At 42.4% G+C, this 22521-nt stretch overlaps 2 protein-coding genes across 3 annotated transcripts; both read right to left on the bottom strand.

Annotated features, from left to right (window-relative positions):
* Nucleotides 1–15: 15 nt before the first annotated feature.
* LOC110000782 (stathmin-4) lies at nt 16–6245 on the bottom strand. 2 transcript variants are annotated; one of them, XM_020656137.3, is made up of 7 exons: nt 6168–6245; nt 4157–4221; nt 3959–4054; nt 3552–3760; nt 2474–2638; nt 2336–2353; nt 16–1548 (listed from the first exon to the last, which is right to left on the bottom strand). In XM_020656137.3, exons 2-7 carry the CDS (start codon nt 4167–4169, stop codon nt 1540–1542), a joined length of 510 nt encoding a protein of 169 aa, XP_020511793.1. In that variant the 5' UTR covers nt 4170–4221; nt 6168–6245; the 3' UTR covers nt 16–1539. The 2 variants fall into 2 exon arrangements, with proteins under 2 accessions (XP_020511793.1, XP_020511794.1); XM_020656138.2 differs by having other exon boundaries at nt 3552–3757.
* Nucleotides 6246–14234: 7989 nt separating this feature from the next.
* gpn1 (GPN-loop GTPase 1) lies at nt 14235–21712 on the bottom strand. Its single transcript, XM_065952586.1, has 13 exons — nt 21509–21712; nt 20507–20600; nt 20268–20374; nt 19302–19339; nt 19128–19206; nt 18949–19043; nt 17148–17193; nt 16899–17045; nt 16041–16123; nt 15752–15791; nt 15578–15668; nt 15362–15469; nt 14235–14722 (listed from the first exon to the last, which is right to left on the bottom strand). The coding sequence occupies exons 1-13, from the start codon at nt 21677–21679 to the stop codon at nt 14616–14618; spliced, it is 1206 nt and encodes a 401-aa protein (XP_065808658.1). The 5' UTR covers nt 21680–21712; the 3' UTR covers nt 14235–14615.
* Nucleotides 21713–22521: the final 809 nt, after the last annotated feature.

The following is a 22521-nucleotide window of genomic DNA, read 5'->3' as shown; positions in this document are numbered from 1 at the left end:
AACTGAACGAGGAAGTAAAGTGTCATTGTTTTATTCTTGATTTTAAAATATAATGCTATTTCTGTACATCATCATCATCACCCTGACTTATTTACATCGACGTTGCCAGGGAAACAGACTGACACACACAAACATCTGTAAACAATGTACACAGTCAATTCTCACTTTTTCATCTGTAAAAGTCATTCAGGGTTTCATGTTCGGGGGAGGAGGCGTCCTGTATGTAGCCTGTAGTATAGCTAATGTCTGCATGAGCTAGCTATCTGTTTGTTGTTGATGTAGCATAGCAAAATATCTGTGCTAACATCTTGCAGCAGGACTCATATTGTCCTATCATCCAGTTTACACAAGAAAGAAATGCAGACATTTATAACTGCAGCTGGTAGCATCGATGCTAACATGCTAATTATTTTCCTGATTTAGGAAATACGAGACAAAACCAAATGCAGAAACTGGAAAATGAAATATGCGGGTTATGAAAGAAGGACAGTAGTACACAAGTAATGTCATGAGGGCTTTGTCTCCGCCACTGTCTCTGTTTCTGTTTCTGTCCCTGTTTAATCTGACTGGTCTTTTTGGGTATGACTTCTCCTCAGCGTGGGATTGGACTAAACATTTTAAACTGACCTAGTTCAAGGTCTGATGGCGGATGTCACTCGTCTGCACTTTTTATTTTTACTGTCTCTAACTCAGTTTTTATCTTTTACATCAATATTACATCCCAACAAATTCAAGTCGATATTTCCCCTATTCTACTGGTCTTGATCTGTGCAAGGACCCCATTTTTACTCAAAACTGCTCGGACTAGTCTCTGACTGGTCTTCATAGTCTTGACTGTGTTTCTGTGAGGACGAGGCTCACTTGCTGGATTTGAGGTACTTTCTCAGAGGCTCACTTTGTTATCTCATTCGGATCAAACATTTCTGTTTGATGTTCCGTTTTACTGGCAATGCAAAAACCTCAACAGTCCAGTCGTTGAAGCCACTTGACTCAGGTTAGCTCCAGGAAGTAGAGGCTACCCCATTTTTTTTCCAATTCTCTTGGCACCCTCAGAGGAAGTTCAGCCCATTTTTCTCTCTGTGACATGAGAGTAGAAGTTCAAATGTCCCAGTGCAAATTGTATAAACTTAGTTCCTTTTTAAGTAAGGGTTCCTTTGGGTTCAGTTCCGGTTGTATTTGGTTGTGAAGATGTCGAATCCTTCATGCATACATAACCACTCATACATAAACACAATGGCACTGTTGGCAGGGTAACAAACACAGTTAAACCCCCTGTGATCCATCTATCGATGACTGAATCTGCGGCATCATCAGTTCCACAAGTTTTCTCGTAAGAAAGAGTTCATCACGTTAAGAAGAGTCCTGTTATTACAGAGGACGTTCCCCTCGCCCTCAGTCCTCCTCTTTGTCTTCTTCTCTCACTCTTTTCAGAGTCGCTTCCTGTCAATCTCCAAGTCAGGGCAGCGCCTGGTTTACGGCACCCATCAGCCCTCCAAAATGGCTTCCAAATGAAGTTCAGCTTGTGTTGTGATCAGGCCATCAAGACACCTGAAGGTAGAAGAAAGGGGGCGGAGTTAACTATGTTTGTGCAGCATGTTAACTAGACAGAGTGTAAAAACGAATTTCCCCTCACGGGATCAATAAAGTATAAATTATTATTATTATTATTATTATTATTATTAACACTCTGCTCACACATGCAAACTCTTACATGAAGGACAAAGGTAAAACATTTCTTCAGATTCAGATTTGCTGTTTAAACTGCCACTGCAAATATTTCAGTATTTGACTTTCTTGGATCCGGTGAGGAGAAATCTAATAAGATTATCATCTGATGAATGACTAAATCTGGAAGAGTGAAGACATGTCTAAGAGTACAAAAATCATGTTGAGAACTACATTTTTCGCAATAAAATATGGCTTCAATATCCAAAGGCACCCACATGCTTCTGGAGTTTACTGGAGAAATAACTTTGCCACAAACTCTCAACAAATACTAATTTTGAGCAATATTTTCAACATATATCCATAGCAGAGTTAGACTGAATGAAAAATATATCCATTGAAAAGTGAGATCAAGGAATCTATGTTTTTAAGGGAAATTTTGTAGTGGCACAATAGATGAAACGCTGCTTATAAATCTGTAAAATGTCTCCGGCTTTACAATCCATCTTGGCTTTCAGAGAAGTAAAGCAGGTTTACATTTCAAAATGTTGAACTTATTCTCAAACAGCACTTTTCCATAGTATTATTTTTGTTGGCTCCTCCTGTACACTCAAGTTGCTCTCAGTACATCTACCCATAATCCCCTCCTTCGCCTCCAGCTCTTCCTCACCTCCACACTGTGCTTGTCCTGAAAGACACAAAGATAAGAAAACTCTGTTTAGTGATTCATTCCCATTTACAAAATCCGAACTGTCTCAGTCAATAATATTTTAATGTGGAGAAAACCTCTCAAGTAATCAATCCTCACCTCCTCCTGCAGCCGCTCCTGTGAGGCATTCAAGTGCATCTGCCTCTGTTCCTTGTCGGCATCGGCGCGATGCTCCTGACGCTCTTTGGTCAGAGCTTTCTGAGCGACTTCACGCTCATGCTCCCTCCTCTCGGCTAGGTGTTTCAGCAGCTCCGCCTCCTGACACTAGAGGGAGACAGAGGGATAATTTTTTTAAGCTTTAATCTGGTTTTCTTGTGACATTTTTTCTAAATGACAATTAAATGATGTTGCACCAATAAAATGGAAACCGTGTTTGCTCAATTTAATTTCAGTCCTATTCGTTTCTCTAAACAAGAACGATGTCTAATGTAAGGCTCTCAATCATAGTTATGGCCAAAGAAAAGTTCCATTGCCAAAATATGCTTAAAATTTTAAATGAAATGCTATTCATGGTTCAATCCATAATTATCATTTAAAAGCCTGTAAAATAACAACGGGGTTCCTCAGGGTTCAATTCTGTGGCCACTACTTTTTTGTTGAAGTCCAGTCTCAAATTTCTCAGCAATGGTTGGATTGATGGCCATGAAATTTTATACAGACATTCTCATACAGCAGAGGACTAAACCTGGAGACTTGGATTATGCATTAATGTTCCTGAAGTGAAATAATCAGGTTGACTTTTCAATCTGTCCAGTATTTTGGTTTATGACCAAAAAACCTGCATCAAAACTGAACTGTCATCAGCTCCACTTGTATTTTTTGTTTACTGGTGATATATTTTAGCATGCTAACACAAAAAAACTAAAAAGGTAAAGCCTTTAAAGTTGTATTTCATATGCATACTGATGTAATCATTTTACAATTTGCACATTTTAATCGTTGGTTTCTCAATCATGTAATGTTTATTGTGACGTGTGCTGCTGCCCTCTTGGCCAGGTCACCCTTGTGAAAGAGATCTTGATCTCAATGGGGTAATTACCGGGTTAAATAAAGGTAAATTAAAACCAAGCCATAGCCATGCAAGTGTTATTGTAGACTCTGAGCCTTGTGGTCTTAATAGTGGAACAAATCTGTCGACTCCTAGCTGTTATTAAAATAATCTCCAAAGCTCACATACCTTCCTCCTCTCCTGTGCCGCGTCCAGTTTCTTCTGGATCTCTTCCAGCGAGGGTTTCCCACGAGGTGGTGTGGTCGCCCTCAACTCAGGGCCACCATCAAAGGTTGGTGGCTTCAGGATGACCTCAAAGGCCTGGCCGCTCGCCCTTTTGCTCAGCTCGATCACCTCCATGTCCCGGATGTTGCATAAGTTCAAGTCCACCACGCCTGCTGGATGAAGAACAAAGGACCATGAAAACACTTTAATATAAATAAATAAAAACCCTGAGGGTTTTAGACACATATGGCTTCCCAGGTGACTGTTAACTTAATAAGAAGAAATATATTTAGAGTCAATCTTGATTTTTGACTCTTTTTAGATTGGAACTGGCAGGTGGGAGTAATAACATGAAAAAGAGTGCTGCTGACCTTCATTCTTATCGGCTGTGGTCTCTTTGAATTTAGGGAGGATGCAGGAGCAGAAGAGAGACACCAGGGGGAGCTCTCGCATCTTCTCTCTGTATGCTGCAACATTCAGAGGGAGACACAGAGGAAAAACTGTAGGTGAGCCGAATGATCAACACATAACACAACCAAGGAACCAATCAGTCAGAAATAGTAAAATACCTGCTAGAGTCATCCTGCTGCTGCTGATTTCTATCAAGGACACTGTGGTGAGGTAGACTCTGTTCCTGAGGAGAGACATAACACTCGTGTTAAATTTAATAACAGTCATACTCTGCCCATGAAACACTGAGCTGAAAAAGAAGCTGGAGGTGGTGCAGCTTTTAGCAGGACGGTAAAGAACATCCAGAAAATAACCTTGTAATATAAAAAGTTTTTTGGCAAAGCATCTATCAAAGCCAGAGTTTGCTTTATGGGAACACATACACACATGACTTGAAAATAAAAACAGGCAGAAATTAGGAATGAAAGGTGGCAACTGAAAACAAGAATGACTAAAAGCCATTAACAAAAGCCCAAGGATCAAATGCAACTTACTGCTTCATTTGGAAATATTTAGAGTCTTTCTATGACTTCTGATTTAGGTACCAGTTTAAAGATCATAAGTGAAAACAAGTGTGAATGTTATGTTTCTGGTCTTTAAAACTCAGCATTGAAAATCTAATTTCCTCTATAAGCATGACTGTGTGACTTTGTTACTGTGTTTTTTTTAACATGAGGTTACTATGAGATATCACATCCACCCTCCTGATGTTTGTTTTCATCATAAGTCAGTAAGAGTCTGAAAATATCAGGATGCAAAGTCACAGTGCAAAGTCAGAGCCTGTTGAGTAAGTAAACAAGAAGAGGGATATGAAAAAACACCAGCAGAGCTCTCTGTGCACTATAAACATAAGACCTTCATCAGCTGGAGTTTAAAGTCATTTTAAAGTTTTCTTTAAAGCTTGTTCTGGAAATCCTCTTGAATGCTTTATTTTCTTGGTTTGGCTCGTTTATCTGCAGTTCTTCGTTCAACCAAAAGTGTGCAGTCTAAAGTCCTGGAGGATTTCTTCCATGCTAAACAATGACTAAATCTGTCTGGGGTCTCTGCACGTTCCTGCAGACGTTCAGAAACTAAAAATAAGACTGCATTTTAAAAAATTTTAAATCTAAAGGTCAGACTTCACCAGATCTTTGAGTTGAGTCATTCACTGATAACTGAGTAATAACTGTTTTTGATTCAGTTGCGTTTAAAATGAACTCATCCAAAGTGTGAAAATAAAAATAAGCCACAAACAACAGAGACATGACGCGCCGCAGGAGTTTAAATTTAGAGATTCAGAGCATGAATCATCCAATGATCACATCATCCTGCGGCTGCACAAACTCTCCAGACTGAACAACAACAGCAGCAGCTTCATCCTCAAAGTTTCATGGATGTGCTCTCAGGTAGTTTACAGACTCATTTTGTGCATAAAGTGAGAGAAACATTCAAACAAAGGAGCTGAAGCTGTGCACAACTGCTCGAGCTGCAGCTTCTGTCCACATATCAAACATACTTCTCAGATATTCTAAAATACTTTCAACACACAAAAATCACATTCTGAGCCATATGATGCAGATATTTCTAAAAGAGAAAAGCTGCACGTCTGCTGTTCGTTTCAGAAACAGGATCAGATTTGCTGTTTTTCTGTTGAAAAGCCAAAAAAAACCAAATCTGTTTGTAAAATTCCAACTTACTTTTTAATCATTTCTGATTTAGGGACGAATGCAAACGCCTTTGTAAAGCTTTATGCATTTGTGTCCTTGTGTGACAGTGTGTGTGTGTGTGCAGGGTCTAAACGATGATGTCATTGTTGCCAGTAAGCGCATCACCTTCTGCAGAGAAGAGCGAGTGCGGTGCACGCAGCTCAAACACTAAACTAATCATTCAAAAGAAGAATTTAAAGAAGCAGGGAACAATGAAGCAGCGATGGAAAGAAAGAAAGTATGAAAGTGTTGAACTCAAACTGCAGAATTAGAAAATATAAAGAAGAGAGCACAATCAGATGAAGGGAAACCGGCTTTTCAAATGTCTGTCTGAAAGAGGCTGCAGGTTTCTGAGCTGCAAACATGCAGAAAACTAAAGCAATAAAAACAAATAATCACAAAAACATGTGGATATAAAAGTGTAAATGTGTGCGTCTGTACTCACCCTGCAGTGATGCTCGGTCTCTCTGTTCAGACTGAAGATCTGCAGCTCAGCAGCTTCAGCACCAAACAGCAGTCTGCTGCATGACATCACTTACGAGCCTCCTGATTGGCTGGCAGCAGACTGGCCCGTGATTGGTTAATTTAGGCAGAGTGAGGAGGAGGAGGCGGAGGAGGAGGCAGAGGGGGTTCAGAGCAGTGGGGGTTTATTTCAGAGGAATCCTCCACATTACTGACAGAAAGATCTTCATCAGACTCAGAAGAGGTTCAGAGAATCATGATGCTCTTCATTTTACACAGAATCTGAGCTTTGTGTCGAGCCTTAAAGAAAAGTAGAGTGTCAGAGTGTCACTTATAAAAGAAAAAGTAAAAAACATGCAAAGAGAAATACCTACGCTTTTTTTTTGTGAAATTGTTCATGTGATCTTTAAATCCACAACAATAATAATATTTTTTAAATCCCGAGCGGTCGAGACCACCACTGTCCCGCCCTGCCTTGGTCTTCTTTCGGTCTCCATCCCTAAATGTTTTGGTCTTGACATGTCTAGTCCTGCCTTGGTCTTGGTCTTCTCTCAGTCTCGTCCTGCCTTGGTCTTGGTCTTGTCTCGGTTTCGTCCTGCCTTGGTCTTGGTCTTGTCTCGGTTTCGTCCTGCCTTGGTCTTGGTCTTCTCTCGGTTTCGTCCTGCCTTGGTCTTGGTCTTGTCTCGGTCTCGCCCTGCCTTGGTCTTCGTCTTCTCTCGGTCTTGTCCTGCCTTGGTCTTAGTCTTGTCTCGGTCTCGTCCTGCCTTGGCCTTGGTCTTGGTCTTGTCTCGGTTTCGTCCTGCCTTGGTCTTGTTCTTGTCTCAGTCTCCCCCTGCATTGGTCTTGGTCTTGTCTCGGTCTCGCCCTTGACTCGGTCTAAATCCCTAAAGGTCTTGTTCTTGTCCTGGTTTTGGAGCACTCTGGTCTTGGTTATAGTTTGGTCTTGACTAAAACAACTAGTGTCTTTGGATTCTGCCTCAGAGAAGTCCACTGAATTATTTTTTTGAACCTCAAAATCTTTGGTATCTTTTAACTTATTTAGACCCCTTAATATGAAAAACAAAAAGAATCGGGCCCTTTCACATGTCGACATGAAGTGAGATCAGTCTGTGCAACAGCAGAGGAGGCTAATGTATGACCAACATCTTTCAAAACTAAGTACATGCAGTTAATCTGTGTCAGTATAATGAGGCATTACATTGTGTGTCTTCCACATATTTATACATGTATGTACAATATCCTGCAAACATCTCACATAGGCCCCAGGCCGAAGCATCACCTGACACACCTCAGTATTCAGAAACACACACACAGGAACATATACAGACGCTTTCTTAATGCATGTAAGAATGCATAAAATCCTGAAAGTAAAACAAACTTCTAAAACATGGCAGTAGAACACAATCTGGTCGGATCCAGCCGGTCTGGTTTCATCTGGTTTGTCGGGGTTGAAGTACTCTGAGGAAATGTCAGAGCTAAATTTAAAGTCTGACAGTGAACTGTTACTCATCCCGACTAAACGACTCACCACACATACACACAAAACACACACAGATCTGGGATTGTGTTCTCACGCCTCCATCTGTTGCTCTGGTTGACAGCCAAGAGGACCGTCTATCACTCCTCGCTTTCATTCAAACACATCGAAGAAAAGAAACCACGCAAAGAGGCTGCACTTTGGATCGTTCATCGCGTGAATGCAAGAGAACAAAGATTGTGATTTTAATGGAAAAGCAACGTTTGATTATTTAATGACGTGTCACTTGTCACGACCCGGCTCAAGGAAACGCACTGTTTTAACTAAACGATGTAAAGTTTAATACAAAATACCCAAAATATTAACCATTTACAAAGATTGTGAGGTGTGTTCATCAGTGTGTGCAGCATGTTGTGTGGTGTGAGTGAGGAGCTGTGGTGATGGTGTGACGCTGAGGGTGGATCAGAAAGAAAGGAGGGGTGACTGCCCGTACTTAAATAGTCTACACCTGGGAGACTCGCCAGGTCTGCCTAGGTGTGGCTGACCCACCAGCGACCCAGGGGTCCATTTGATTCCAAATAATCTGGATTTAAAAGTCAGGATGTTGCTGTTCTTCCTTCATTTAACTCAGTCACATTTAATGGATTTCAGGTTTGAGTAGCGGTCTGTTTGTTTCAGATAAGCTCCAGAATGCAGAGCCTTTATGTGACCTGTCCACCTGGACGTTCTCTTTGTATTATCACAAAATGATGAGCAAAGGAAAAGGGATATTCAAATGCACATGCAGTTTTTCTGTGTTGAATACAATGCAGAATATTAAATCAACAAGTATCAACAGCTGAGCTCTCCGGTTTGACCTCTGACATCATGCGTACATCTGCAGTCTCTCATTAGGTGTTTGTTTTTTTTGCAATCTTCTTAAATGTTACCCCTACAGACCTCGGCTGCAACAGTTTTTCTGTTACTAGATAAACAAACGTTTTTGGTGAAAAACACATTATAATAAAACAGGTAGGATCACAGATGCTCCTGGAACAATAAAATCAATATTCATGTTTAAGATTTATTAAAAAAATATGAAAAAGAAATGTAACCACAGATACGAGTGTCAAAGGACTACATTTCCCATCATGCACCACAGCAGAACACAGTGTTCTCCCACCCTGTTTCTCTTCGACTCCTCGTACCTAACCAGATGATGTAATGCAGCTGCAGTGTGTATGGATTGTGTGTGTGTGTGTGTGTGTGTGTGTGTGTGTGTGTGTGTGTGTGTGTGTGTGTGTGTGTGTGTGTGTGTGTGTGTGTGTGGAGGTGGTTAGAAGAGTGGGAGGCTGCAGCATCAAGAGGAGAGAGAAACCTCCACATCCCAACTGATGATGTCACTTACAGCCAATCAGCTGCAAGCTCTCATAGCCCCACTGTGTGTGTGCGTGTGTGTGTGTGTGTGTGTGTGTGTGTGTGTGTGTGTGTGTGTGTGTGTGTGTGTGTGTGTGTGTCTTTGAAGTCACATGAGGTTAAGGATTCAGCAGAAACGACGACACATCTGCAGCACCATGTTTTTTTAAAGAGCTGCGTGCAGCGTTGTTGCCGGGCAGAACTGAAAATGAAACAGAGGAGAATAGAATAAATTGAAATAGATCCGAATAAAATAGAGATGAGTCGAGATGTGATATGTAAACACGTTGGGGGTGAAAGGGGTGGGGGTAGGGGGGGGGGGGGGGGGTGCTCTGGCTCTGCAGGTTTCTCTTGAAGACAAACAGCAGCAGACTTACGAGAAGAATGACATCATCTCAAAGTGCGGGCGATGATGTCACTGGCAATGAGGTCACTGCACTGAGCTCGACGCAGTGATGTCATGGAAATGTGACCGTAAGGAAAGACGGGGATAGATTGAAAAAAATATCATCAATAATTTAGTCTGAGGAGAGAGTTAAAAAAAATGGTCTGAGGTATGTGTGTGTCTGCATGTGTGATGATGTCATCGCTAAAGGTGATGTCACCTCTTTGTTTGATTATCTTAAAGGCTTTTTTTTGCAACACATATCCTGATTTAAATTAGATTTATAGCACCAATGTTCTGCTTTCCTCACTTCAAATCATCTTTCAGGTGAGAAGTCACATTTTTGCCCTGAGTTTCGACTCCCAGGAAACACTGCCTCTCTTGAAGAAAAAAAACCAGCAAGATCGTCAAGAGAATGTGTTGAATCATAGATAATCGTTTGATTGAAGTCATGCAGACTGTCACCAAAATTGGGATTCATTTTAAAAAAGTGTGTTGTGGGTGAATTAAAAATGTGTGCTTGTAGAGCCAACCTCTTTATTCCTACATCTGGAGATCCAGAGTTCAGCTGTAGCCAGATTTGAAATGCTGTCGCCATTGAATATAAATGTTGAATGTTAAGGGTTGAATTAATTAAAGATTGAGATTTAAAACCAGACTGAGCCTTGCAGCGAATCTAACACCCCTTTCACAAATGTCCTGAAATGATCGAGGTGAGCTACATGTGTGAATGCAAATGGCTGAAATCCTCCCCTGACTTTTTTGGCATACGTCCCCCTCCAGGTTAAATTTCTGCAAGAAGTCTGAGTGAGCCGATGTGAGGTAATATTCAGGGAAATTCACAGGGGTTGATGACGTTAATCAGTTTACCAGTGACGATCTTCGTTCATATAATGACGCTGCTTCAGTGTATTTCCTGCTCACCTGTATTACACGTAGCCTCGAGAGAAAGGTAAGAAATGTCACCGTAGCTTCAGAGTCTGTAACTTCATCTGCCGTGACAATATCAGGTGTAAAGTGGGGCATCAGATTTATTTAAAGGGGGAGTCTGTAGCATAGTCCCAAAAAATGTAATATAGACTTATAGCTCAATCATCACTTACTGACCTCCATCCATGTGTGGTGGTGACTGTGTCTGCAGAGACCCTGCAGACTGGATGACAAAGCAGCAAAGAAGAGAAAATAGGGTGAGGGTGAAATGCCAAGCTCGTTCTAAAACGAGGGTGAACCTTGGGTTGGCTTTCCTGGCGCTTAAGGAGCGGCTCGGGATGAAGAGCGACGCAGAGTTTGTCTGCTTTCTGTTGAAACAGGCAGGTGCAAAACACCTCCGGGTTAGCTTGTGCTAGATTGCTAAATTATCTGCTTTTCCACGATTGCAAATAACTTGACGTTTCAGGTCGTGCATAGAAAGGCGATGCTGCAGGTGGTCGCTGAGCAGGGTGGGTGTGTTCTGGTGGCGATGAGCTCAGGAGGAGGGATCCAGTTTGAATGTTTACAACAAGACATCGCCTTGTGGAGTCTGCATGTACTCCGGCTTCCTCCCACAGTCCAAAGACGTGCTCGTTAGGTTAACTGCTGACTCTAAATTGTCTGTAGGTGTGAATGTGGGTGAGGCTGGTTGTCTGTCTCTAAATGTCAGCCTTGTGATTGGCTGGTGACCAGTCCAGGGTAACCCCGCCTCTCGCCCAGTGACAGCTGGGATCTGCTCCAGCCACCTGTTCCTGAATGAGAAAAGCAGAATAGATAATGGATGGATGGATGGATATGTAAGTTCCTTGACAGTAAGAGCACTTCTGTTTATTGGCCTTTTTACAAAAGTATACTACTTTTGTTTTGCACCAAAGCATTAAGTCAGATTCATCGTATGTGTACTGGGCATTGTGATAAACCCGATTCTGATTCAGATTGAAATAACCGGCAACTTGTAATTTTCCTTCCTTATTAATCATTTAGCATCATCTCATGGGTGATTTATCTATTCAGTACACAGAAATCGACAACATTCCCATTTTATCTTAGCTTAAATAAAAGCTGTATTTTCACACAGGGGGTTTAAAGATGATCTGTTCAGGATAAAGGTCACTGATCAGGCGTCTCTAATAGATTTCCCTTAAGGAGGACATTTGAACTGAAAGATTGATGTTGCTGCCTGTCAGTTTAAACCAGTTAAAACCAGTTTAGCAGTGTGTTAGAGTGTTAGTTAGTGTGTGTGTGTGTGTGCTGTTCATCTCCCGTTTGAATGAGAATGAGCAGCTTGACTGACTCTCTGTCAGCAGTCGTGTGTTTTATTTGTGTCGGCGAGTCGTCGTGACTCTCAGCGTTTTTGTTTCTGCTCGTGTCTGCAGCCCACTGAGGAGGAGGAGGAGAGACAGAGATGGGGGAGGGGGGCGAGGGAGGGGCGAGTGAGCTGCAGGCAGAGTAGGAGAGAGAGAACAGACAGCAGAGGGGGCTGAATTTCAGCGGAGGTGAGTCAATGCTACTGCAGGCGGACGCTTCCAGAAAGTCACCTGTGAGACAGACAGAAGAACAACACTGCTGGTGTGATTACAGCCCTTTGGCCATTTAAAGGTTAAATTCAACATTCAGTTTGGGTGCAGTTTCTCATGTCCTCAGTATAAATTGTGCAGGCCTCTTCTGCCTCTTTACCTGCTCTTTCTGCTGGGATCGGGCTCTGTTCTCCTCTTGAAGGAGGATGAAAAAACTGAGGAGGTAGAATTCAGATTCCATACTTGAACAAAAAAGAACTTAAACCTAACAGTAACAAATATGTCATGTTTCTCTAACTCTAATATGTGTCTCTAGCCCGTCTACAAACCCCCCAATGATGAGAAAAGTCCATCCTCTCCATCTTCTGCCAGCTCCACTTTTCAGAAAATGTGTGCTCAAACAGGCCGTTTGGAGATTTTCCCTTCATGACATCACAAAGGGCAGTAACCCCTCCCCCAGGTGGGTGACACTCCCACAGCTAGGTGTTTGTTCTTTCCGCTGAGTCTGCCTTCTCACCGTAAACAATAGGACATGGAGCGAGAAAGCCTGAGTACACCCAAGCCCTTCCAGAGAGGGGGCGTGGTCAGACACAGCTCATTTACATATTTAAAGGTACAGAAACAGCCTGTTCAGAGCAGGGCTGAAATAGAGGGGTTTATAGGCATGATGAAATACAGGATCAGAGTGGATTTATAACAAGAAATGTCACAGACATGTTTTGGGGAGCTCTGAGACTTATTTAAACTTCTTGAAGAGGAGGAGAATATGTGACCTTTAAGTCCTGCAGAGTATAATCAGGACAAGTTATGAACTAAAGGTACTAACTGTCCCCTGCAATTATAAGTTCTATTGTTACATTATTATTACTCATGCATTAATAAAAAATAAAAAAACAGGATCCAAGCTTTGATGGTTGGTTAATGTGGAGATCATTTTTAGCAATTTCCCCCCAGGAATGCAACTAGTTAGGAATTTCACTTTGATACACTATTTTATTAATATCTTGGTATGTTTTCTCTGTACAAACCTTAGTTCATGAAGTAATCTCAGCTGCCAAATAAATGTACAACATCAAACTGACCAAATATTCCCACTGAGATGATATGGAAAGTTGCATAAAAAGAAAAGACTGAAGTTAAGTGCCTAAAAATGATGCTAAAGTGCAGCACTTGAGATGTTGTGCATGTGCTTTTTGAAAGCTGTGAGTGGAAAGTGAGTCAGCCGCTCTTCAGTGCGGACCACGCTGCCGGATCTCAGCGAGCGTGTAGGCGGAGGGAACGGAGGAGCGGGTTGGCAGATGGTCGGCGGGCGGAGAATCTGTATCCATTCACAGAGCTCGGACATGAATGAGAGCTGATAAAACACGAACAGCAGCTTCTGCCAGCAGCCACTGATCAATGCCACACTGATCAACGCCACCAGAAAGACCAGAGAACAAAAATCAGCCTTTAAAGAGTGAGTGGTGTTTAGTTCTTCCATTCAGAGAGATGCTCAGAGTAAACTCACTGAGAGGACAAAACATCAGAAACACATTTCAACTACAGCACAAACTCAATAATGTCAGCATAAACTGTCTGCCTGGAAAAAACAATGTATTAGAGCTTTCACACTTGCAGAAAACTCCTGAAAAATTCAAACAGCCATATTTTTCACTGAGTTTCTCCTGCCAGACTCCCAAGTATTTATCTCCAGAGCAGTCCTCCTGAAATTATCTAGATATTTTCAAGAGTCTATGTGAAAACAGCTGATGATATGCTTTAAAAAAGGTTGGTTTTGGGTTCTCTTGCTCGCCTATGAGATGGTTTCTGCATGGGAAACTAGGATTTAAAGGGCTCTTGTGCGTTCTATTGAAATTATAACTTTTTTAAATTTGTTTGGGGGATTTTCATGCCTCCACTGTAGAGACAGGACAGAGGACAGAGCTGGAAACCAGGGAGAGAGAGCAGGGAACGACATGAGGGAAAGGAGCCCACACGCTGGACTCAAACCGGGGCAGCCTGAACGGACAACCGGCCTCTGCACATGGGGCACATTCACCAAACACCAGCGCCACATGAAATTAAAAACCTGCAGGCGCCAGAGTTCAGTTTACTAAAAACAGTTACACCTCTCAGCTAGTGGCTTCAAATGTTTGGTAACAGCTCATATCTCCATGACGATGTGCTTGTAAGTGACACACTGTTTAAATCATGCTTTAACTCCACCTTAAAGTTAGCATGGCATTAGTTATTTAGCTTACAAACAGCTAACGATGCTAGGGGGGCCTCATGGTAAAATAAATGTCATATAGTAGTCAAAACAACAAACAAGTTTTCAACTAAAAGCTTTTATTTTGAAATCATAAATTCACAAACAACGACCGACACTATTGAAAAAACACAGAAGTAGAATAGAAGAGTCTTTTCTGATATAAAAATATAACTCTCTCTGAGGGAAGGAGCGTCTGGGACGAGCGGCCATTCTGCTCGTCTGAACGAGCGACATGAACGTTTGAGTTCAGGTTTCATATCGGAGCGTCGGAGGAGGAGGAGGAAAAACAACCTCTCATGACGAGTCGGCTGCAGCTCCACAGTTTCTGCTCCGAGCGATCGTCTGTCTCTTTAGGAGCTTTTTCATTTCCCTCGCCTGCATTCTGACAATGCTTTTCTTCATGGTAGAGTGTTACATCAGGATGCAGAGGTCAGAGGTCACGGCCCCTCAGGCATCTCACACTTTCTGTTTCGGACCTGGACCACCTCCCGCCTCTCCGTCAAGAAGTTTCCAAAGGCGTCACCCTCTTTGCTCTCCTCCGTCACTGCAGAAAAAACAAACATGCTGTTTTATATATTTGTGTTTTTAAAGGAGATCTTTTCTGTTGATCCATATTTACATACATACATATGATGTTACGTTTTTGGACATACAAACTAAACCTCTGCAACATTTTTCTAAACACAAAAATCACAGTTGTTGGCTTAATCCCCGGACGTGGTTTCCTTCTGCTCTGAACGAGAGGTTGCAAGAAAAGCAGCTCCCAGGCAGCTCTTTCGAGGACACGCCCACCCAGAAGCTCACCCTGCATTCATTTTGTGTCAGACACATTTCCGAGTTTTAAAATGTGCCTGCTCAATTCAGAACAACTCTGAAACTCAGAAAAGAATGAGGTGGCCAACTAGCCGACTTGAAATTCAGATTCATTATCAACTTTTGGGGGCAATGGGGCGCTGGTGGTGCAATGGATGGTTTTAAAGAGACAGTACCTGAAATGAAGCGTTTCAGGCAGAGGCTGAAATGAGGGATTTTACTGACGACAGTATCAGATAAATAAGGAGATTTTTGAGCTGGACATCTCACAACGCTCCTCAGTAGGTGTTCCAGACTGACATCGTCACTGCTGAAAGTGAGGATAATAGATCTCCTTTAAAAGTGCATTTTCAGGGTTTTTATTTCTCACCTGTGTGGTCGATGTCGTCCGTGTCGCTGTCTTCCTCGTCCTCATCTTCTTCGTCAGGGTTACCGCGCATCATGATGAGGTCACTGGGCCCGGGTATGTCAGGATTCTCTGAAACACAATAAAACAGTAAAAAAAAAAAAAATTACTCAGTGAAGAGTGGAGCTAAACCTGTTAAAAATCAGCACCAGCAGAATCCTTTAGAATTAAACTTCATACCTGTAGCAGATTTAGTCGTCAGGTCCACGGCTCCCAGGTCCTTCCTGAGCCGCTCCATCTGCTCCTTCTGCTTCGAGCTCTGAGCCTCCGACTGCAGAAGAAGAACACATCGGTTATAAAAACATGAAGACGCACGAGGACAAACGGAGACGACAGGCAAACAAAAACACTCACCAGCTGTTTGCGGAGTCTTTCATATTCAGGTCGATAGTCTCTGAGGGACGACGAGGAGGAAAAGAGGAATCACAGAAAGGTGAGATGATGATGTATGATAATACATTTCCCCCTTTAACACTAACATCCCAAAACAGTGATTCTGACATTCTTATGAGAGAGATTATCATGGTGCTCCCCGTGCTTCCCCGCATGTCGTTCACTACAAGCTGGATTTAAACCCAGACCGCTCGCCCGCCCGCCCAAAACAACAAAAAATTAGAATGAAGTGACTACAAATCTAACTCACCTCTCGTACTCCTGGGCAGCGTCCTCCACCTGCACAAACAGCTCATCCAATCCGCTTCCAGTAACTGCAGATACACCCACCACCTGCAGACACAGAGACACAACACTGAGAAACATGTTGAAGACCTGCTGACTCATCGGACCGTTTTAAACTTCTTATTTTTCATCTCCACAAAAAAAAAAAAAAAAAAAAAAAACACACCCACACAGCATGTTCCACTCGTGTCTTTAGTTTTAGCTCATTTTAGTTTGGTCTCTCGGTCTCAGTGCTTTGTTTTGTAGTGTAATATATATATATTATTTATTTATACAGGAGGGGGAGGCTGGGGGTCTCCTGAGGTAAGACAAAAATAGTGGACGCAGAAATGATGGACGAAGAAACAGAGTCCACTATTTGACGCTGTAATGAGAATATTTGTCTTTCTATCAATGCTACTTGAAGTTCAACAAAATCTCAATCTGAACTAAAGAGTGGAGAAGAACATACTAGAGAACAGGAAACATAATGTGGAAGGTTAATTAGAGAATATATTCACCACCCCCACTCGCTCGAGGTCACCCAGACTTCATGCAGAAATTCTACTTCAGTACGAGTCAGGTGTGGTTTCTGTTCACACAGGTGTGAACAAGGCTCATATTTCCTTTTACGCACCAAACACCAATTCAAGGCTTCATCCAAAAGGCCACTAGACCTGGTTAAACCTTAAACCAGTTGTGTTCAGATCAAGCCTTGAAATACCAGGACCTTGATGACTATGAACTTACACAGACAAAAATAAAACAACTCCAAAGATAAGCGACAAATTCTAGTTTATTCTATGATTCTAGTCCGAGGCCTGCTGTGTGCTCGCTCTCTTACCCTCAGGTTTGTGTAGAACTCGTCCAGCACCAGACTCATGGAGCGCGTCAGGTTGCTGATGTACGAGGTTTCCTGGTTCAGAGCGTCCTGAAAAACCTCAAAGTCCTGCATCCACTCCACGGCGAAGCTGTGGTCGATGATGTCGGTCTGCAAAAAAACGGCAACAAGAGGCTGAATCAACCCGACAGCACAAGATGATATTAAAACACAACATGGAGTCAACGGGACAGAACGAGGAAGTGACCTCACCTTGTTCATGACCACGATGAAGGGCAGCTTGGTCTTGTAGAGAATACTGGAGGAGAGAAACATCAGCTGAGACTGAGACCAGAACTACAGCGAGACAGGTGAGCGGTGCCCCGGTTACAAACAGGAACGGTAAGCTGGTTCAAACATGTGTTCACACTTCACAAAGGTCAAAGGTCACAACAACAGACTAGGAGCTGCTGGTGGTGAAATGTCAGCAGGACCGCAAACAAAGAACAACAAGTGTTCAACCAGAGGAATAAAAACCCCCTTAGAATATGTGCTATGGTGCAGGGGTCGAGTCACTTGCTGCTACTTCAGGAGGATTTTTGAACATAATGTACCATATGCAGTTAGTACGAGTGCAGAATTCAGACATCAGTTGTCTCATTGATGTTAGCTGTTAGCTCCCTCTGCTGGACACAGAGAGTCCCTGAGTGAAAACATCACAAGTAGTTTGTTGGGACTTGGCTCAGGTCTCTTTTCAAACATTCAGTTATTAACACATGTTGAGAAAAAGTGTAATAAAGAGTTTTCTTTTTGAATTTTACAAAACAATAAATGCCTAAATCCGTGCGTTAAAAGTACAAATCCGGGCAGATTTAGACCCACTTTTTGAGTAGTATGCATTTTGAAGTCTTGTTGAAATCCTGATTGCGCCTCGTTAATCAAGCAGCGTACACTGACACACGACGTCCGACCGGTAAGATGATTTTCTGACATGTTGGATATTTTGGTCGTACCCCAGCAGACACTCGCACAGTGAGAGCAGAGCTATGAGCCGATCCCCCTGACTTCAGGACTTTTTTTCCCCCTGATTGTGCCTGCAGAAAACTGACTGACAATGTCTGAAATCACCATGGCAACAGCATGCATGTGACTGTCTGTCTAATAAGTTATTTCCCCCTCCATCCTATGATGAAAGAAACTTAGGCAGGGATTAAAGAGAGAGAGATAGAGAGAAAGAGATAAAGAGAGAGAGAGAGCGAAAGAGAGAGAAAGAGAGAGATAGAGATAAAGAGAAAGAAAGATAGAGAAAGATAGAGAGATACAGATAGAGATAAAGAGAGAGATAGAGAGAGATAAAGAGAGAGAGAAAGAGAGAGATAGAGATAGAGACAAAGAGAGAGCGAGATAAAGAGAGAGAGAGAAAGAGAAAGCAAGAGAGAAAGAGAGAGAGATAGAGAGATAAAGAGAGAAAGCAAGAGAGATAAAAAGAGAGGGAGAAAGAGAAAGAGAGATAAAGAGAGAGAGAGAAAGAGAGAGAAAGATAGAGATACAGATAAAGAGAGAGAGAGAAAGATAAAGAGAGAGGGAGAAAGAGATAAAGAGAGATAAAGAGAGAGAGAGAGAGAAAGAGAAAGATAGAGAGATACAGATAAAGAGAGAGAGAGAAAGATAAAGAGAGAGGGAGAAAGAGATAAAGAGAGATAAAGAGAGAGAGAGAGAAAGAGAGAGAAAGATAGAGATACAGGTAGAGAGAGAAAGAGAGAGAGAGAAAGAGAGAGAGATACAGATAAAGAGAGAAAGAGAGAGAGAAAGAGAAAGATAGAGAGATACAGATAAAGAGAGAGAGAGAAAGATAAAGAGAGAGGGAGAAAGAGATAAAGAGAGATAAAGAGAGAGAGAGAGAAAGAGAGAGAAAGATAGAGATACAGGTAGAGAGACAGAGAGAGAGAGAGAAAGAGAGAGAGAGAGAGAGAGAAAGAGAGAGAGATACAGATAAAGAGAGAAAGAGAGAGAGAAAGATAAAGAGAGAGAGAGAAAGAGAAAGAGAGATAAAGAGATGTGATCAGCGTTGTACCTGCAGGCGTAGAGCATGTTGGACATGAACGTGACGGGGTTGACGCTGCGGGACGTGTCCATCACGTAAATGACCACGCAGGGGAAGGACGACGCCTGGGACACACACGTGGAGAATAATCAGACTGTGACATCACTCAGAAAAGGAAAGCAAACACAAACCCGAGAGCGCAGACCCACCAGAGTCTCTGTGATGATGGTTCCAGACGCCGACCAGGTGAAGACCTCGATCTGACCCGGGGTGTCAATCAGCACGTACCTGCAGAGATTAAAACGCCATCAGACACAAAACCCCTCAAGAAGAGCTGAACAGAGAGTCACTTTTTTTATATGCGACGATTTAAAGACACCGACCTGTGATTCTGCTGCTTCTTCTCAATGAACTGCATCACCTGAACAACACAAACACATCACAGTTTCATAAAAATCCAGAAGAGGACGCCAACATTCATGGCTGCTCCACGCGTCAACAGTAAAGTCTAATCTGCACATTAAAGTGTTTATTAGAAATGTGGTATAGTGTTGTCGTCTTTGGCGCAGACGATCACACAGTGTTGTTATCGCCTGGTTTATCTAACACAACAGAGGACTGGTTCCCAACTCTTCATGACATCATTCCCAGCACCAACATCCGACTTCCGAGGTAAATGGAATGCACCCCCTGTCCTCACCTCAGCCTAACCCTAACCCCCCCCTATTGGATTAAAACTCTCATGTGACCTCATCCTAGTGCTCTAGTACTCGAAATCAAGTCCTCAAGACCCTTTTTTGAAGGTCTCATCTCGGAATCTGAAGCATTATCCAGCGTCCCGCTTTGACCAATTTATTTATTTGGTTGAATATTTTTCAGAGCCTTTGTTTAAAACAAATCTTACATTTAAGTCAACTTAAACATGATGCAAATATCATATTATTTAGCTTTTATTCCTGACCTGAGTCTTCATCGGGACACACACAGACACATCCCTGTTTCATAAAAGGTTTTTAAAGTCCCTCAGAGTGCCTCGGACTTTCAGTTTAGTCGGCCTTTTCTTCACAGTGAACTTTGTTTGTAATCAGGACAGTCATTTTATTTATCAGCTTTTTATTTTGTTCTTGAAGAGCGTCTGATTCCTCGACATTTATGACCCAGTGCAGTGCTTGCTGAAACCTTTTTTCTGTGAAATATGACGCAGTTGAAACCAAATCTTCTGGTGGCTTCAACACTTTAACAGAGCTTTGGTTTAAATTATTTATTTTGAATTCTGTATTTTTAAAGTTACGGTCTTGGTTTCGTTCATTCTGCACTTCAACGCTGTTGAAATCAGTGAACTCACTGACCTGATCGAAGCGTGTAGCGAACAGGTTGAGTGACGTCACGATGCCTCCGTTTGGTCCGAGGCCGTACTGCTTCATCACCTCCTTGTAGTTCACCGTGTCCCTGATGTCTGAGGAGAGCAGCAGGGACAAAAAAAAACTCAACACTGACCGTCTGCATCCACTCTGACTGATGTGAATAAGGAATGTCTGAAACTACAGGCATGGTTATTAAAAAGTCCAGCAAATAGACAGGCCCTCACCGATGTTAGCAGGAAACGGGACTTCATGGACGGCCGGGTCCAGGTTGATGACGTAGGGAGGAGCTTTGAGATTGTGAAGGTGAGCTGTCAGCCTCTAAAGGAAACCAACAGAGAAAACACTTTAGTATGAAACAGAGATTCTGTAGCTGAAGGTTACATCACCATTTATACTGGGGCGGCCCACCTGGAGCTGACTTTGTGGGCACACACACGCAAATCAATTAAAATGTTGTTTTCCATTTTACACTCTGTTGTTGAACATGCTACACACCGATAGGCTGAAATACACACACACACGCACAAACAGGATGCTGTGGACATGCACTAATGGAGACATAAACACAGAGCACTTCTTGGCTGGCTGGAGGAGGGGAGGGGGATTCAGCAGCTTGGCAGTGCTCAGGAAGTGATCTGGCATCTCTCCAGCTACCACACCAATTTCCAGATTTGGTCCACACCAGGATTTGAACCGGCGACCCTCCAGTTCCCAGTTCCCTGTGTTGTTGTCCTGACTTTTTGCCTTTTTTTAGTCAGTCAAAGCACTTTGTAAACAGCTCTGCTATATTAATAAAGTTATTATTATTGTTATGAATATAATTACTTAAATAAAACAGGGTTTTTGTTTGGGACTATTTCCCACAGCGGATGGATTCACCTGTAACATCTGTCAAACACATAACCGCGTCACACCAACATACAACCACATTAAATAATTTAAATTATTTATTTAACAAACATTAATCTATAAACGCAGTAAATTAATGTAATTTTATCCTCCTAAATTAAGAAGTGACTCGACAAATTAAAGCTACTAAACTACAGAAGTGCGTTGCTATTAGCAACAGTGTGCGCATTGATTTAGAGGGGAAACAGTTTAAAACCAACATTTATATCAGTTTATAACGAGTTCTTATATTTATTAATAAAAAGCAACATAACTTTCTCAGCCTGGAGAAGCTAACCCATGTGGCTAGCTCCTGTTAGCCACGCTGCCTAACTTACCTGAACGAAGGTGGTTTTCCCGGAGCCCGCCATGCCCAGCACGATGAGACACACGGGTTTATCCCGGGCTCCAGCACCCGGCGCCCCGCTGTCTTCCCCCGCCGCTGAGCTCTGCTGTTCCTCCGTTAAAACCTCCTCAGCGCCGCCGGTGCAATGCGACGCAGCTGCCATGATGTCTGATGTTGTGGGAAGTGGCTGGCTGCCGCAAAGACGCTGGTACTGTCGTAAAATGTGGCGGTCAAAGGGAGGGACGCACGTAGTACACGACAACAACCGCCAGATGGAGCCAGTGTAGATCGATTTCATTTGAGAGACCTGACCTCCAGAGAGACTACAGAGAGCTGCCCCAGCCCTCAGACTGAAAGAAAACTGCATAACACATTACAAAGAATCAACCAAAAAAAAAAAAAACAGAGCAAATTAGATTATCTGGCCCTAAATAGAGTTTACACAGTGGCAGAATATCTGAACACTGAGACTGGTCTAAAACTGAGTACATGTTTGACAATGTGCAAACTCAGTGAGCACAGCCTTACCATCGAGGACGCCACAGAGAGACTCTGAACCCATTGCACCCAACAGGAGGTGGAAACAGAGCTGCATCTTTTAACTATACCCGTGGAGTGTGCAAGGACGTCAGTGACACTTTCTTCCCCCTCATCACAAACACACAAAAAGGATTTAAGTCAATAAACGACAACCAAAAACGTGTGTACCTGCTGGGTGAGGTACACACGCTGATGCTCTTCTTTGTAAAAAGAGAAAGAAGCCAAATTTTTCACGATTTAAAGAATAAATACATTAATTTCAGACCTTAAAGATTTACTGGTTAATGCTGGCAGCCCTCACAGTGATTCTAACAAAAACATGATTGTCACAGACCAACACCTTGTATTTATTCAGTCATGGTGGGAGAATTAAACACCTAATTTAAAGCACACATGTTGAGGATCATTATACTAAGACTTAAATTAAATATTTCACTAATCTAACTTTGTACAACCCTTTAATAA

This window comes from Labrus bergylta, chromosome 3, assembly GCF_963930695.1.
Source record: "Labrus bergylta chromosome 3, fLabBer1.1, whole genome shotgun sequence".
Classification (NCBI taxonomy): Eukaryota; Metazoa; Chordata; class Actinopteri; order Labriformes; family Labridae; genus Labrus; species Labrus bergylta.
The sequence above is the reverse complement of the archived record's forward strand: the minus strand, read 5'-3'. Positions and strand labels throughout refer to the sequence as shown.